General features: G+C 39.8%; 1 protein-coding gene across 2 annotated transcripts in view; it reads left to right on the plus strand.

Annotated features, from left to right (window-relative positions):
* The first annotated feature begins 96 nt into the window (after positions 1–96).
* The window catches only part of SESN1 (sestrin 1), a 79,285-nt gene continuing 61,059 nt past the window's right edge, over positions 97–18,322 (plus strand). The window contains exon 1 of one of the 2 annotated variants that reach the window (XM_065681095.1): positions 97–786. In XM_065681095.1, the coding sequence (XP_065537167.1) occupies positions 505–786 (282 nt within the window). In that variant the 5' untranslated portion in view covers positions 97–504. The remainder of the gene's footprint in view (positions 787–18,322) is intronic. The other variant, XM_065681096.1, reaches the window with a different exon arrangement.

Below are 18,322 nucleotides of genomic sequence, written 5' to 3' on the forward strand. Positions count from 1 at the left end.
GCCGGCAGCGAGTGCTGAAGGGTGGTTGGCGAGTGGGCACATCCGTCATGTGGGTTCCCGGCCATCCCTCTCTGCCCCCTCCCCGCTCCGGTTGAGGGGTTCGTCGGGGGTCTGTGCCGGCCCGGCGGGGAGGATTGAGGGGGCCGCCCCGCAGCGGAGAGGCAGGGCTGGGGCCGTCCCCTTCCCTCCATGCCTGGGGCTGGAAGGAGGAGCCGCCGGCGCCGCGGGGTGGTGGCTGCCCCGCTCACCGCCGGGAGAGGTGAAGCGCCAGCGGCGTTGCTCGCTCGGCAGCCCCGGCGTCGGTGGCCGGCGGTTGGCGCGGGCGCCGGCCGGGGCTGAGGGAGCTCCCTCCCGCTCTGCCCCTATGCGGTGCAGGCAGAGGTATCTCCTCTCGCCGCCGTGTTTGTCGTCTCTGTGCGCAGGTTGGCTGCTGCCGGGAGACCGCCATGGGGCGGCCGCGTCGGGGCTGCTGAGGAGGCGTTGGGGAAGCAGCCCGGCGGCCCCATGGAGGAGCGGGAAGGTGAAGTGCGCTGGGACGGGCTGTGCAGCCGCGACGCTGCCGCCCGCGCCGCCGCCTTGGACACCATCGGGCAAGCCGTTCTCCGCCGTAGCGAGACCATCGCTCCTGCGGCGGCGGTGCCGCCTACCCGGGCCGCCGACGGGCTCCTGGTTCCCGCCGCCCGCGACGGGCTGAGCGAGGTGCTGGCCCGCCTGCTCATGCTCTCCAAGCGCTGCCCCTTCCCCGACGTGAGGGAGAAGAGCGAAGCGATCCTCAGCGGGGTGCAGGTAAGCACGGCAAACCCCACCTCCGCCGTGGGACTGGGCGCTCTCGGCTTTCAGCTGTGCAAAGAGGTGGGCGCCTGACCCGGGCTGGTCCGATTGATTAGTGCAGTAATACGTGCTAACTGCCCCCCTTCTCTTCTCCTTCCTTCGCGAAGAAACAGTTGGGAAAACATTAAAAAGCGGAGGGGAAGCGTCAAGTTTTTGAGTGTAATCCCGCGGAGAGGATTTAGCGATGAATGGCTGGAAAGTAGCTGGTCTTCGGGGCTTCCGAAGGGAGCGCTAAAATGAGAACTGTAGTGCTCTGGTTTTGGTCTGTACGACCAGTGTTGTGATGTGACCAGCTTGCTTTAAGACAAAAGCAGGAAAGATTTGGGTATAAACGTTCGAGGTGGTCAATTAAAAATGTAAATCGGTATGGGAAGTTTTTTTAGCTTTTAAAAGCTGTGTCAGCTTCAAGACTATTAAGGCAGAGCATGTAAAAATTCCCTTTTTGTTGTTTCTTGATAAATATTTTCTCCACTGGAATCGGCAATATCAAAAATATTTTGTTTATAGCTTGTAGGCTGTCTATCCAATAGAGGATTACATTTACTGACCTTTTATGCTAACAAAAATAAATGTTACTTTGTACTCTTCCACTGTTACAGTCTAATTATAGTTACTTGCATTGCAGTTCTCGTGCTCACCTAAAGTTTTTGTGCCGGTTTTGAAATTCTGGTGAAGGGCTTGTATCAACGGGTCCCCAGCACTGCCAACAATACCACTTGCTGCAGAGTAGGAAAAGGAAATTCTGGTATCTTTTAATCACAAGTGGATACATAGAGCTGTTCTCAGAGTTAAGTGCCTGATTCCCACTATTGTGCTTTTTCTCCCTGAACACTAACAGGTCTAATACAGGGGAATCTAAGTGAAAAATAAAATATATAAAACCATTATGAATATATTATATATGATGTACACAAATATGTATTAAATATAAAACATTAGATACACTTATATACATGTATTCTTATATATATTAGTATTTTAAAGGAACTTGAGATGCATAGATTCATATTTGCTCTGTCCTATTTTGAGGTGGTTCAGAGAAAATCTGAAAATGCTGTATTGGGGCATTTTCCTCAAAGCAGATTTTGCCAGTGGAAGCTACAAACACAGTATATGGTTTGTGTGAAAGTCTTCACAGCTGTACTGCTTTTCTTTAAAAACTCCAAATCAACAGAAGAAAAAGACCAAAACAAGAACAAGCAAGCAAAAACTTTAAGTTGAAAACTTAATCTGGCACTTTTGCATCAGCATCTTCCCTATTAAAGATTCAAATGGGAAGTGAGCCCATTAGCAGTGAGAATGATATCAGTGAACAGACTGCTAAGGGAAGATTTGCCTTTATCGGGTACAAGTTATCAGAGCCTATTCAAAGGCCAAGCAGGTGGTGATCTCTCACGTAACTCTTGGAGGAGGTCAGAATACATGATGTAATGACTCCCTTTCCACATTTTTATATATGAAGTTACTGGCATGTTCAACTATTAGTCTTGTTTAGGAACTTTGTTACTAGCTTTTTTTTTAAATAGGTCAAAAAGTTCCGGCAGTAAAGAAGTCCATCTTGATAAAGCAAATTCAAATCCTGTGCTCATACCCAGCTTGATTAGTGAAACTAAATGGAAAGATATAATAAATATGAAACCAATTGTGTACATACCAATTGCAGTAAAGGTTTAACAACAAGTTAAGCAAAATAAAATGAAATACATCATTACCTTAAGAAAAATCTTGAAAAACTGCTTTTGTAACTCTTCTCTTTAGGAGTAGATCTAAGAGAGAAGTATTCTATATTCTTTGAATATAGAACGGCAAGTTTTAGTTTTTATGGCGGTACTCATACATTAAATTTTCATTGTAATCTTTGGACCCATATTTGTGGAAGAAATAATCCCATCCAAGTATTCCATTTTGGATGCTGTGGGCTACTGTCAGGCTTGAAATGGTTTTCTGTTGATTTCATGGCCAAGAGGAATTTTATTCAAATCTCTGCAATGAAGATGGTGGATAAAGCAAACTATTAAATTAAATATAATTATCCCATAGAACTCATGGCCTTCAGCAGTGATTTTAAAGGTAAATAGCTTAGTGACATTATAAAAATGTGAAATTCTATTCAGAACAGTATCCATACTTAAAGGACTGACTTGTACTACCTTATCTCCCTGTTTTGGAGTACAAAACAATCTTCAAGTTCACAGCAATATGTACCATTATGTCTAAACCTTACTACTGTCTTCCAAGTTATTCAATGACATAGAGCCCAGAGCAGGAGAGACAACTCTGTACCCAAAGATTCTCCTAGGAACTTGTCCTGCCCTCCTCCTCTGGCCTGTGGGATGGTCCAACTCGGACTGGTCATCTGAGCTTAGACTGACACCCCACACCCTATGAAATGGAGAATTGTAAAATGTGCTTTCTTCATCTTTCTGCCCTGCATCCAGGATAGGTCAGTGAGGAAATTAAAAAACTGAATTTTCCATGTGGTCTGACAGCTGTTTCTTTCTGGGGCTACTGCCCTCCTGTCTGTTGAGCTAAATAAATAATATTCCATGAGCAACTATGCTGCTGGTGGTTTTGCAGCTTTGTGTCTGGAGCAAGGTGGTACAATGCCTTATGTGGCTGGTGTAAACTGCAGGCTTGGTGGCAGCCACTGTCAGCACAGCATAGCTCTAAGCCTGTCTTTCCTGTAGTCTCTTTCTTTTTGAGAAAAATTCCTCTGGAATATGGCGGAATCCTAAGTGTGCAACTTTCTTCTTTGCTGTTAATAAGTAGCAATATATAGTAGTATTAATGTCATTGTTAACAAATAGTAATGCCTGGTATTACTTCCAATACTACCATAGTATAAAAATCTACAAAAATAAATTATTATTTAACGTAAATTCCTGTTGTTTTGACCTGTATTGAGGATAATGAGTTTCTTATTGCAGGCTATATATATAATAATATATTTTTCTTAGCCTGAGAAAATATATCTCTCATTTAGATTAGAGAAGTTGTTTTTGTAAGAATTATTACAAAAACAGTATCAGCAAACTAGCCCCAAGCCCCCTTGTTCCTAATTGAAACTTTCTTGAAACTTTCTATTAATAACAGTGAGGTTGCTGAAGAGCACATATGTATATAGGTACTTCAACAGCAACGTGTTAACCAAGTGAAAAGAGTTTGAATGTTTGCATATGACAATATTTTTTGAGCTAAACCCCCAAATATATCTCATAGCTTTTTGCTAACTTCTAGCACATGTGGTATTTTGTACGCATTTACAGCATATTGCTTATGACCTTGCAGAACAGCGGTTCATTCCACCTAGCATGCTAGGTGCCTGCACATTAACAGGTATATGGGAAATGAACAGCAGTGGAAGGTCTTAACATGTGATCATTAAAAATATTCTGAGCAGTCTCAATCAGGTCAAGTAGATGTGTGTGACTGGGATATAAATACATGGTGTATGTCAGTAACTGGAGAGAAGAATCATTGAAAATGTGAGATCTGCTACTTAAAATCTGTCATAACTATCCAATGTCTTTTGGTAAAGGCTGAGCAGATCATATTGCTCTGCTGAAGTAAGTAAATTGATGGTATTTTAGGTTAACAAAGAGAATGCATAGATGGAAGAGAGGTTCTGCGGGATTGACAGGATGCTAAACTACATAGGAAAAGAAAAGATGACAGATAGTAAAATAAAACCCACAAATGTCAAAAAGCTCAGAATTTGGCATGGAAAGCTTGACTGGGGCCAAATATAAGGAAGAAAGAAACTGGTCTCAACCTCTTTGAGAAGTACTGTAATAGTACCAGAGATTTTCATTGGGGGGGGGGGAATTGGTAATGAAAAAGACCGTTGCTCTCTATTGATCTCTGTTGATCTTCATTGACATAAACACCAGAAACGTACAGGAAATGGGAACCAGTGTTTGGCTGAAGATGCACATGAAGTGCATGAAGATGCACACGAAGTGCATGAGGATGCGTGAACAAAACTGGAACAGTCAAATAATGAGGTGTAGCTAAAAGGGATATTGGAAGAAAGCAAGAAATAAAAGATCCTCATGTTAATGGATTAACAGACAATGCTGAGGTGATTAAAATGTTCTCTGAAATGGTTAATCCAGCCATTGTAGTTAACAGTCATGATAAAAGTATAAATACTCTCCTAGGCTAGGGGGGGAAAAAACCTGTGGGTTGCTTGGATAAACAAGATTTTCAGTCTGTTAAGGCCTGATGAAATTCGTTCTGAGGTGCTTAAAAAAAACCGAACAAGAACCAAACAAAAAAATAAAACAGACAAACAAACAAAAAACCCCAAACCCCGAAACAACTATCTGAAGCAATCTCATATAGTGGATAGCAATTTCAAGATAGTGGAGGGAAGTAGCAGACTCAAAAAGAATAATGGTGCATATCTCTTCAGTATGGGATAAAAGGGATGGGATGAAGGGGAATCATAGAATAGTTACGGTTGGAAAGGACCTTAAGATCATCTAGTTCCAACCCCCCCTGCCATGGGCAGGGACACCTCACACTAAACCATCTCACCCAAGGCTTTGTCCAGCCTGGCCTTGAACACTGCCTGATGTGGTATTTCCTCTTCCTAGTTTTTAATGCTATGACCATTAAAAAAGATACAGAAAAAGAAAGACTGGAAATGTCACAACTGCAGAAGAGCCATTAAACAGACTGTTCCCTGCTAGTAAGATCATCAGCAAGAAGCAAATTGGAATGAAAAAAATTTATGTGTCTTTACTAAACTGATGTTTTTTAACTTTAGCTCAAAGAAAAATACTGGAGCAGTGATGAAACACTTTTTTAGTGCCTAGAAAAAGAAGTTGAGCAACAACCAGAACAGACATATTCAAGATAAATTATTTTAAATCCAGCATTTCTTTTATTTCTATGGTGGAGTAACAGGCCTTGTGGTACAGAGAGATGCTATAACATTAATATTTTTATATACTGGGGTCCTCAATATTAACATGGTATTCTCATTAACAAGCTAAGGAATTATGATCTAGAAACTACTGTGTAGCAAGCAAACTTAGCTGGAAAACTATCCTCAGAGAGTAAGCAAGGTCAGGTAACAAGCGATTGGTACAAACTCTACAAGGTCTTGTCCAGCATGATCTTGATTAACAAAGGTTTGCACTTGTTGAATTGCAGATTACAAGCTGGGTGGAGAGTAAGAATACTGGACAGCAGCCATAGAGTTTAAAGTTATGTTAATAGTTAATGAGAGCTTGGATCATATCTTCTAGACCTCTGGGTTTTTTTTCTGAGGAAAGTTTGAAGAAAAGTGATGATGGTATGGTCAGCTAAAAAGGAGGCTAACATAGTATGTTCCAAATAAATGGGGGATGAAGGGGATGAAAAGACTGCTGCAAAAAGGAAAGAAACTAGAATGAAAGATTATTGATCTGAATTCCAGCAAGACTTGGGTTAGACATTTGTGGCAAAATTTCAAGGCTTAGCATAGTAAGATGATGGCATAGGCTATCCAGTCATGTTCATCACTAGAACCCTTGTCTAAACTGTTCTTAAACATCAGGCAGGAGTGATATGCTTATTTGATCTCTCCCTGGGAAAGGCAGAACATTGCTGACTGGATGATATTTCCTTCCAGCCTCTTTTCCTGTGTTTTGTGTTGGTAACTGCTTGGAGGGACTCACTAAGTGCTCTCTTTCCCTTTGATCTCTGAGACTGTATTTACCCAATATGTAGCACTCGAACTTGTGGTCTATAACTGCTGTCTCTTACTAAAAAGCAGCAGGTGGGCTGGGGAGGACTTTGAGTACCCTCTTGTTTTCTTAGGCCTACTGGTCTAGTGGATAAATGTAACAGAATCCCATAGTTTGCAGAGGGCTCTATGGCAGGTAACAAGAGGGGTCATATCAGCAGCCAAATATTATTATGACCTTTGGGTACTACCTGTGACCGAGGCTTGTTTGGCAGGGGACATGGAGTGGAAAAGCCTTACCTTTCCTAATCCTGGCACAATATTTGTATGGTTTTAAATTAAATGAGCATCCAGAAAGGATAGGAAGACATGCTAAAATGTGACATGGGAAGGCACAGCCAGAGCAAGCATCCTGTCCTCTTCCTCCATCACAGTGTGTGGGACAAATAAAGCCTCTACGAGGAGAGGAGGTAGTAATTCACTTGTGCATGTCCATAAAAGATAAAATAGGGGTTACTTTTCTGTTTCATTGCTAGATTTTCTCACAATGAAGTTTAGTTTCTCTTTGCTTTATCTATGCTCCATGTGTGAGCTCTGTGGTGCATCCTTCTTAAGAGCAGTAAGAATGAAACTCAGATAGGCTCCTTACTCTCAAATGGTTTATTTTGATTAGTCCAGTATTACAGGAGTCTGGCTAACTTTCCAGATCTTTAGCCTGCTTTTGGCATAATCTATGATAAATGACCTCATGACTCTGTCTTTTAGCTTTCCTGCACAACGGAAGTAACTTTCTTTAGTGAACTTTGGAATCTGTAGCTAGGCAGATCTGTTAGGTTGTGGGATTTTTCTCAGTTAATTTGACTGGGTCCTAATGCGTGACAGTGATGTTCCCCTGTGATGCCTACTGCTGATCAGTCATCTTGTGTCTCAGATGAAATTTATAGTCTATTCAAGCCTATGAATTCCAATATAGTATTCTTGCCGGTGGTGGTGAATCTGATCCATCTGGAAGTTGACTACTGTCCTTACACAATGCAAATTTTCTGTTTCCCATAGCAATGTTACGTAAAGTGAATAAAGACCCCTCTTTTCTTTTTTTTCCTTATTGTGAGGTCACTTCAGAGCAGAAGTGTGTTCTGTCTCTTCCAGCCCTTAGGTGGAATGGGTTTATTATGTACTGTAGGGTGCTCCCTTCAAAGGCCACATGTCATTGACAGACTGCTAATTTAAAAAACGTTTGTTATGGTGGGGTTTTTTTTGTTGTTCAGATACTCTTGTTCTTAATATCAGGAGAGCTACCGAGGTAATGACATGATGCACTTAAGTGATCAGTCTTATTTAAAGCTTCTGCCAGGCTACAAAAATAATTGCCTCTCTGCAGTATTTATTGTAAACATGTTTTGATGATGGGTCAATATCACATGTGTTGGGGTGCGGCTGGCTGGAGAAGTTAAGGAAGAAGACTTAATCTTGACATGTCAGGGAATGTTCTGAGCAGGGTTGTGAGCATATTTAAAAAAAGGATGGAATTGTCAGTAGTCTTTAGATTTCCCTATCTGTCTCCTCCCTCCTTCAGCCTACTTGCCACTTTTCTGAGGGTTTCAGTCTGTTAGTTGAGAGAGATGAAGGGAAAATTTCTTTCATTGAGCTTGTCAACTGCAGAATTGCTTGAACCTGAGAACATTTTGGTTGGAATAAAGAGTTGCTTGAAACCAGAAGGTTCTCAAAATGATGTGTAGTAAGATAGCTGAGTCGCTTCTAATGCTGGTTCTGTGTTTGGAGCCTTTCCATAATTTTCCATGCTAGCTGTATGCCATTTGTATATGGAAATGAGCATTGCTTAGTCAACATTTTCTTATGGTTATTTGGGGTAACATAATTTATGGGTTTATGTGATTCTGATGAACATCATAACTAGAATTTTTACTTTTAAAAGAAGCAAAGAATGAAGCACACATTTGATAATGTGGCTGCATTGATTTTTATTTTTTACTTCATAGAAATGTTTTAAACTGAAGAAATGGAACACAAACATTTCCTAATCTCTTACTGTTTATTAATGTGGTAAGCAGCTGTAGGATGTGCATTAGTGGCTTACATGAAACAAAAGGTTTGTTTCCTGATTTTTTTTTTTGTTTTTCCATAGGAGGTAATATCTAGAAATCTATAGAAACAAGAAATGCTTCAGCTTGAATGCATTTTGTAAATAACAGCATCTGTTCTCCTGATCTAACAGTTGCTGAATCACACCAGCTCTGGTTTAGATTATTTTATTCTGCCTCTCTTTCTAGAGGTAATTCTAAAAGCTAGCTGTTCTTTTAAACTCATAGCTGGAGATGATCCCTTCCAGTCTTATGTATTGCAGTGTCAATTTAGTCCCTTATCTTAAAATTATTTTTCTCACTCTGATAATAGTGGTGTATGGGTAGCAGGGATTTTTCCTCTCCTTGCATTGATTTTGATAAAAGTTCTGCTCTGCTTTCAGTTGCCAAAAAGCCAACATTTTTTGATTTTCTAAAAAAAAAATAAATAAAAAAATTTACTATTTGTTTTTCCTATTTAGTATATAAATAATTGTCTTCCTTTTGGGCCGTTAGCATGCATTTGCATGCTTTTTGCTAACATAAGGAGAAATTTTACTCATCTTTAGATGTTCAAACAAAGTGAAAACCACTAAGAATTTGGAAAGGTTTAGAAATTAGCATGCAATATGCCAAATATTAACTAAAAAAAAAAAAGTATGGACTTCTAGGTTGTGTAAAATACATCTTCCATTAGCTTGACCAAAGCACATTGTTTAAAAGAAAATGATATTGTCCTACTGTGACAAGTGTGAAGTGATCATTGAAGAAATACTTGCTGTTTTGTCATCATACTCTTGACTTTTTCTCCAGGTCAGGGTTTCTCCTTTTAAAATAAACATAGTGGAAAAGTACTGAATATACCATTGTGGGACAGAAAAATAGTTTTGAAGGCTTGAGTATATTTTCCCGTGGATACTGAGTGTTTAAATTTCCAAAAATATGGTTTGCTGTCAGTATGGTTTTCTATTCCAGTAAGTTGTTTACAGTTTAAGGGGGGAGGAAAGGGGGAAGCTTAGCTCTCTCTCCAAAAATCAAGTGAAACATGGAAATCTTCACTTGGAGCTATATACATGAATTAAATCCAAAAAGTTAAGTGGTGGTTTTTTTCTTGTTTACCACTTTCATGATGTTTCCAATTATTTTGACTTTATTTTTTTTCTTTGTGTTTTCTTCTGGAAAGCTTATACTAGATTGCTGCCAAAAGCTGGGTTGGGAAGGTGAACTGGTTTAGTTATATTTAAACCTAGTAAACAATTAACCATTTTCCTTACTCCAGCATTATGTAGAAACCAAGCTTGTTCTTTCAAGTCATTTTGGGTCAAAAGTATCACCCAGTGTTGTGTATTAGTGCCTGAATATTACCCCAAAATATACCGGGCTGGTATTTTAAAAATAGAGGTGATGCTAGAACACATACTGCTACTTATGTAATCTGATGTAAGTCTTCCTTCTGTGCAGCTACAAGAATTTACTTTCAATCCAGCCATAGTGCTAAAGGAAAGCACAGTGCTTCTGTGAAAACATGCGGTTGTTTTTTACTGTAAATGAATTTGAAATTGTAACTTAAATTTTCTATGCTTTCTGGAGTCAGTAATAAATTTTCTGCAGTCGCAGGTCTTTTGTCTTTGTAAATATCTGCTTGGCTCTGTGAGCCTCTTTTGAGATTCAAAGTAACAGCTCTTAGTTCTGCTTGGCATATTCTTGCTTGCTATTTAATTGCTATTTGATTAAACAGCTGTTCTTCAAAAATAGGTATTTTAGTCAAGGATTCCTTAGCTCATATAGAGTAAACATGGAATAATACGATATTTGTTCAAAGGAGGAACAACGTCGAAAATGGAAACTTACTTGGAACTTCTTAAGCGTTTCCTGTGCACTTTTTTTTTTTGGAGGAGGAAGGGAACCTCTTTTCTGAAAGACTTTTTTCCATTGCAGCTTGTTGCTGAGCCTCCACTGTTCCTGGGTGTTTTGGTGCAACAAAACTTTTAGCTTTAAAATGCAGCCTGTTTGCCAACAGCACATTCCACTTAGATTAAACTGTTTGTTTGGATTTTCTATTTATTTCAGTTTTAGTTCTAATCTAGATTTGCACTGATTTCCATGTAGAAAGACTGAAGAGAAAAAAAGTTTAAGAAAAACTTTATATTTCTTTGAATTTCAAATCAGTGCTGAGTGCCAACTTATGTCTGTTTAACAGTACTAAATAATTGGCAGCTGCTGTGCATGCAAGGATTTCTGAAGCTCATCATGTTATGAAGATAAGTCCTTATCAGGAAACAATTTGAGCTAACTTCATATGTATCCATTTTGTCCTTCCCATTTGTGTTACAGAAAAGGATTTGAAAGCATTGTAACTTTACCTTGATTACTTTTTTTTTTTTTAAAAAGAGCTATGTTTATAAAAGTTGCTTATATTTACCTAGAAATTAATATTTAAATAATTTTCTATAAGAAAAGCTTTATTTTGACATTTTTATTGCTACTATTCTGTTCCAGGGTGGAGAAAAAGAAGCCAAATGGAAATGTTTTTGTCTGGCTTTTAGACGACATATTGGTATCTTGGCTTCTAGTGTTCCGCTTTTCTAACTGTTCAGAACATGGCAACTCTGCTTGGCTGATATTTTCTGGAATCTGTCAGAAGAAGAGTATGTGTAGATCCGAAAGGTCAAATGCTTCTCTTTCTTTCATTACTTGGTGTCAGACATTTCTGTTAAAGGATTCAAGTATTTGGGTAAGGTTTCACCAGGAATAAAAGCTGTGTTTTTTAATGCAGAAAGTACTGATTGTATTGCATAGTGTAAAATACCTTGAAATTTTAGATTCTAAAGGTAGTAGTTAACTTGTTATTGCTTATGCATTAAATGAATACCTGATACTGAAGCATAGGTTGGTTTGTGGTTTTTTCTACTTTTAGAGTTAGCTAGTGTGTTTGCTCACAGTGCTATTAGAGACTTGGGGGAAGTGCAGTCTTCATAGACTCTGAATCCAGGGTGAAAATCATTCATTGCATCTAGGGCCAGTGGAAAATATGGCTGCTTCATGGTGCTTCTAGTGCAAGAATTAATTTTATAATGACAGGCTGTGATGTGCTTCCTATGTATGTGGCTTACACCCATGTTCCTCCTCTCAGAGCCAGAGGTCTGCGTTAGAGGGCTCAGCAATGCAATGTATCTCATAGATTTGCAAGTTTGTGGAGAGGTATAATTCCTGTATCTCGGATATTCTGGGGTGGCGTAGCCACATGTCTCAAAATTAGTTCCCAGTAGTAATAAATCTTCATGCATGAAGATTAATCATGGTAAAATGATTAAGAAGATTCTTCTGAAAATCTCATGTGAAAGCTGAATTACTTGCTGTTCCCTCAAAAAATAGTTTCTAAAAAAATACTTTGAAAGTGTCCTTAAGGTTAAAAAATCCAAAGTAATTTACAAATAATAAATTCAGATTTTAATATCAACTCCCTAGCCTGTTCTTGATGGGGTTGGGAAACTGAGGATTTCTATAGATGTACACTTTCAAATCGTCTGTTTAAAGATGACTTCGGGAATAAACATGTCTTCTGAGATATAGCATCAGATTTTATGTAGGGGGCAGACCAGATGGAGGAATTGGGTTTTTTTAAGAAGTAACTTAACATATGAAGCAAGGCACGAAGTCCTTCCAGTTAATGTGTTCAGTCAGGAAGGAAAGATTCTTGGGTTTTAATTTTTAATATTGGTAAACTTCCAAATAGATCTGTGGTGGCATATATACTTCAGTAACAGTGTTAGTTAAATAAACAGAAATGGCATTAAGGTAAAATACTGGTCAAAAATACTTTTTTTTTTTTTTTTTCTGAGAAAACTTTACAGTTAACTTAAAAATTTACTGTAATTGTAGACTTGCATGACTACAGAGGAAAAATCTGGACGAAATGGGCCTTTGAAGTACCCACACCTCAGAAATAAGACTTCAGATTTTTTTCATGTTGGTTGAAACAGCTCATTTCAGTGCAGCTCATCAGAAATTTCTGAGTTCTTGTAAATGCTTATTATGCAACCTGAGAAGCTTTCTCTGAAGTAAATGGGCAAAATGTAGACATATCCCTAAATCCTTGTAACTTCTCAATTTCAGGACTAAATGGTGTGCTGTCTAGGGCCTGTTTGGGACCTTTGTTATTCTGTACCTGTTACCTAGATGCCTCAGTGCTTACCTCTTACTGATAAACCAGAATACCGTTGCAAATCCATCAATGCAGCAATGACAGCTGACTCTTAAGTGCTAGCCCCGTTTAACCCTGGTTTGTAATGGCAGGTTTCAGCTGGCAGTTGTAACAGCATTTGCACTTTATTCAGGGTTGCAGTCATGGGACATCCAAAGCAGTATGTTTCAGTGAAAGCCTTGTGCTGAAGATACTGCTTGGGTGCAACCCAGGTCATCCTTCACTAGTATAACCTGTGTGAAGAAGTCTAGTCTGTACGTGGAGATTCTGCAGTAGCAACACCTTACATCTCTTATTTCATATTTGCACACAGAAGTTGCCAGAAAGGTATCTTGGTGGGAGATCAAATGGGCCAGATGCCAGAGTGGTAATCTGTTAGGGTGACCTTTGTTGCGTTCATCCAGTCCCTCATGCATTAGCAGTCCAGCCAAAGCAGAAATCCGGCCAGATTGGCGTTGTCTGCAATGGCTTAAAATTTGTCTCGGTGCACTTGCTAAATAGCTTGTTATTGTGGAGGGATAGGCTAGGGAGAAAGATATTTTCTTCTGAGTTACTCCAAAACTTTTTCTAGATTTGCCAAGCATATTTAAGCTGTGAATTAGTCCCTTGGATGTTACAGTCTCACCTTGGCTGCAGTGGTCCTGAACTGAATGGAACTATATAGGATCAAGCATAGTGGGCTCTGCTGTCTAGAGCTTGGCAAATTTGGAACTAAGACACATCCTGTCACTTGCTGCTGCTGAAAATAGTTCATTTGTTGCCAGTTCTGTTAGGACTAACTGGGTATGCTATATTTTTTCCAAAGGAGTTAAATTTCATTACAAAAAACCTCAGTTGTTTGTTTGTTTATTTGTGGTGGGGTTTTTTGGGGGGGGCTTTTGGTTTGGGTTGTATTTTTCTTTATGTGTAGTTGGCTTAGGCAGCTATGAGGAGATACCATCAGGTATACAAATATACAAATCTGTATCATCATGTGAGTGTTTCCATAACTTCAGCAGAAAAATTAATACTAATCTTTAAATAGTTCCTCCATATAATATTTGAATATTTGTTTACAAATAACAGAATAGACAATCAAGCTAAGTAGGACTAGCAAAAAGCATTTGGTTCCTTTGTTGTCCCAAACTTTCAAGAAATGTAAAAGATAATCAGTTTGGAAATGGCATGTGCTGTAAGTTGTTGTTAAGCATATACAATATGGTAAGAGGCAGATGATCTAAGAACGAACTCTAAATTCTTAGTGAATTCTTAATTCTTATTGGAGCAAATTATGAAGCTCTAGAAATGTCTTAAAACAGTTTCTTATTTCTCTCATAGTAGAACTAAGCCTAGGAGGCATGTGGGGCTGGTTATTGAATTGATTCCCCTGTACCCCTTTCTCTGTATTTGAATTTGGTTTGTGTGGCAAGGTTTTTGTAGCAGGGAAGGGGGAAGGGGGGCGACATGACTATAGGGGTGGCTTCTGTGAGAAGCTGCTAGAGTTTCCCCCATGTCCAACAGAGCCAATGCCGTACGGCTCCAACACCAACCTGCTGCTGGCCAAGGCCAAGCCCATGAGTGACGGTGGTAGGGCCTCTGGGATAACAGAGTTAAGAAGGGGAAAAAAGCCTTGAGCAGCTGTAGTGAGAATATGTGAGAGCAACAGCCCTGCAGACCTCGGCGTCAGTGCAGAAGGAGGGCAGGAGGTGCCAGAGTGGAGATTCCCCTGCAGACCATGCTGAGGCAGGCTGTGCCCCTGCAGTCTGTGGAGGTTCACCAGGGAGCAGATCTCAAGCTGCATCCCTTGGAGGACCCCACACTGGGGAAGGGGGATGCCCGAAGGAGGCTGTGACCCCGTGGGAAGCCCATGCTAGAGCACGGTCCTGGCAAGACCTGTGGCCCCATGGAGAGAGGAGCCCACACTGGAGCAGATTTGCTGCAGGATTTGTGACCCTGTGGGGGATCCACACTGGAGCAGACTGTTACTGAAGGCAGCATCCTGTGGAAGGGGGGCACACTGGAGCAGTTCAAGAACTCCACCTCATGGGAAGGACTATGTTGATGAAGTTCATGGGAGGGACCCCATGCTGGAGCAGAGAAGGAGTGAGAGGAGTCCTCCCCTGAGGAGGAAGGAGCAGCAGAGACAACCTGTGATGAACTGATGACAACCCTCATTCCCTGTCCCCCTACACCACTGCAGGGGAGGGGTTGAGAAACTGGGAGTGAAGTTGAGCTTGGGAAGGAGGGAGGGGAGGGAGGGGGAGAAGGTGTTTCAAGATTTGGTTTCATTGTCTCATTATCCTACTCTGATGTGATTGTAATTTCCCCAAGTCAGGTCTTGTTTTGCCTCTGACATTAATTGTTGAGTGATCTCCTCCTGTCCTTATCTTGATCCCTGAGCCTTTTGTTATATTTTCTCTCCCCTGTCCAGCTGAGGACAGGAGTGATAGAGTGGCTTTGGTGGACACCTAGTTTCTAGCCAGGGTCAGCCTACCACAGTGTTTCAGCTATTTCTTTGGTGTGATTTTAGAAAGTGAAGTTTAGAATTTGCTGGGATATCAGTGTTTGCTTGGTTGTTTCAAAGATGATCAGTATATCATCATGTTTTATGTGAAAACATGTTGCTTTTGACAAAGGGCTTGCATGGGAAGGTCTTCTCAGTAACAAGTGAAAGTCCTGTGAAGACTACAACAGAAAAATAGACTTAGAATAGCCAGAAACTGTGAGCATTGAAGTCTTGTATTCTAGTCCGTGCTTTGCCCCTCTCCCATCACTGACTTGAGAGGGCAGTTGAATAGACAAGGTAGATATTCTCAAGCAGTATAAATTTCATGTTTTTCTCTAAAGTGAAATTAATTTTCCTCAGTGCAAAAGTACTTTATATTAAAGCCAAAGTGGTGAGGAAGTTTCTAAGGCACAATGAGGTGGGATGAAGGATTTTACCTGACAAAGTAGTTGTAAATTATTTTTTAAATTAATGAGGCATGCTGATCTTGGTGAAGATTGAAACATGCTAAAATTATTTTGCCAATTATAATGTTCAGTATTTATCTCCTGTTTCTTTTTTAGAACACTTCTAAATACATGAACTTCAGAAAACTAGTATCTGAAGGGGGCCTATAAGGATGCTGGGAAGGGACTCTTCGTTATGGAGTGTCGTGATAGGACAAGGGGTAATGCATTCAAACTTAAACAGGGGAAGTTTAGATTGGATATAAGGAGGAAGTTCTTTACTGTGAGGGTGGTGAGGCACTGGAATGGGTTGTGCAGGGAGGCTGTGAATGTTCCATCCCTGGCAGTGTTCAAGGCCAGGTTGGACGAAGCCTTGGGTGGGATGGTTTAGTGTGAGGTGTCCCTGCCCATGGCAGGGGAGTTGGAACTAGATGATCTTAAGGTCTTTTCCAACCCTAACTATTCTACAATTCTATGTTTATATGGCTTGTTTAAAGTTCAGCTACTGGGATCTTTTTCTTTTTTTGGAGAGAGGAAAAAAATGTTATCTTGTACTATAGAAATAGGTCAGGATTTTCTTGTACCACAAGGGCAAAGCATTTTTAATTTATTCAGATGAAAGGTTTCTTTCCCTATATCCCGTACTATGATATTAAACATATCTATTTAATTAGAACTTTGTTGTGAATGGCTTTTTTTTGTTTGTTTGTTTTACATAGATATTTTAATTTTGACCTGGAGTATTTGTGGTTTTAGCAATAGTTGTTTGGCCACCTACTCTCACATTTGCAGTGGGAACAGTTTATTACGGGTAGTTACATTATTATCATCTGACGATCAAAGAACTATGGATGAAAAATAAACTAACAGATTTCTTCATAAACCAACAGGTACTTCATAAAAATGTTGTGTACTTCAGACAATTTTCACATTATCCTGAAAAAAATCACAACTGCTTAATTTTTTTTTTTTTACTGTGAGCAGCCCTGAATTAACAGGTCTGCTCGTGTGGTAGAGTGAAGCATATACATGTTTGCAGGATTGAGGCTCTGTGCTAGTTGGTTAGTCCAAAAGCATCTTGATACCCTGCTGCATGATTCCATTTCAAAATGTTATTAGTACTTCCTTTTATTATGAACAATTGTGTGTTTCCTCTTACAGGTTTCCTGGACCTTTTGTGGCCATAAGTTCTGCGCTCCCTTTGCCAAGCTGACAGTCACAGTTGTCTCTTAATCTGTGAAGTTATATTGTGAGTAGAGAAGATGTAGGAAGAAGGTTTTGAATATGCCATAATGAGCCTGGAAGCACAGTGTGTTTATTTGTGTAGTGGGGTACCTTTTAGCAGGGCCTAGGAGGTTAAATGTAATGTCATGTGAATGCAGGTGCAATGTTTTCAGGACCAAATTGGCTACCAGATATGCCAGTTACCATAGCAGTGAATAGATAAAAAGTCCATGCCAGTGCTTGCAGTTAATTTAGCTTAAGAAAACTTCTGCTCACTTGAACATGTTTCACAGAATTCCACATGGAAAGGGTTTGATAGCAGACAGCAGTCTTGAGATGACAAGCTGCTACAGTTCAGCTCTGCCACGCTTCTTGGAGAAAGGAATAGCAGTTTTTTAGATTCCAAGCTGTACTGGAGCAAACCATTTTCTTTGGATAGTATCCAGATCCTTTTGTTTCTTACATAGGTTTGTTTTAATGTGTAGGGGATCTAAGTGAACTGAAGCTGATGCACCCACTGCAGAAAGATGTAATGAATTTGAAGGAACACTGGGGGGAGACTTCATGTATTTTTTGTTGGTGATGATATATTACTGGTTTTCTTTAAAAATTACATAATTGTAACTGAGTGACTGCCTAGTTATGAAAGCAATGATGAGTGATACAGTTGTTGGGAAGGGAAAAGAGGTGTAATGAGTGAATAAGAAGTTTGTGATAGTAGGTGAACCAGATCATTGTAGCACTTCATATATCTGTAGTTATGAATGCTCACGGTTATATTCAAATTGCATGCCTATTTCCATTTTAATTCCTGACTCTCGGTAGCTCTGTTTTATAAGGAATTTATCTTCGATGGACACTTCCTAAATTTATCTCTGTAGTGTTATTAGATATTGCATCAATATGTGTTTTAAAAACAAAAATGAAATAATGCACATAACAGCAGGAGACATGCATTCCCATATTCCTCTTCTGAACACAGGAGACATGCATTCCCATATATTATAAAACAAACAAAAGATCCACCAAACCCAAACAAAATAAGCATCCTTCCCAATCATAGTGACATTTTAATAGTTGAAACTGTTGGGACTCAAAAAGATGTCTGTGAAGAAAATCAGTCTTCTGAGTATGTATGATGGTGTCTTCTGTTGCTGGCCATGGCAACAACATGATAGAATGTTGTTCTATCCTGACAGTCAGAAAATATTAGCATAGGTACTAGAAGACAATAATAGCCATAATCAGTCTGTTTTCTTTTTCTGAGTGATCTAGTAAGAGGGGGAAATGAAATTCTCTGAGAAATTAGGTAGCTCCTAACTTTAATAATGAATTTACCAGTGAAGAGTTTTAGATTAGCATATGGCAGCTAACTAA

This window comes from Lathamus discolor, chromosome 5 (genome assembly GCF_037157495.1).
Source record: "Lathamus discolor isolate bLatDis1 chromosome 5, bLatDis1.hap1, whole genome shotgun sequence".
Classification (NCBI taxonomy): domain Eukaryota; kingdom Metazoa; phylum Chordata; class Aves; order Psittaciformes; family Psittacidae; genus Lathamus; species Lathamus discolor.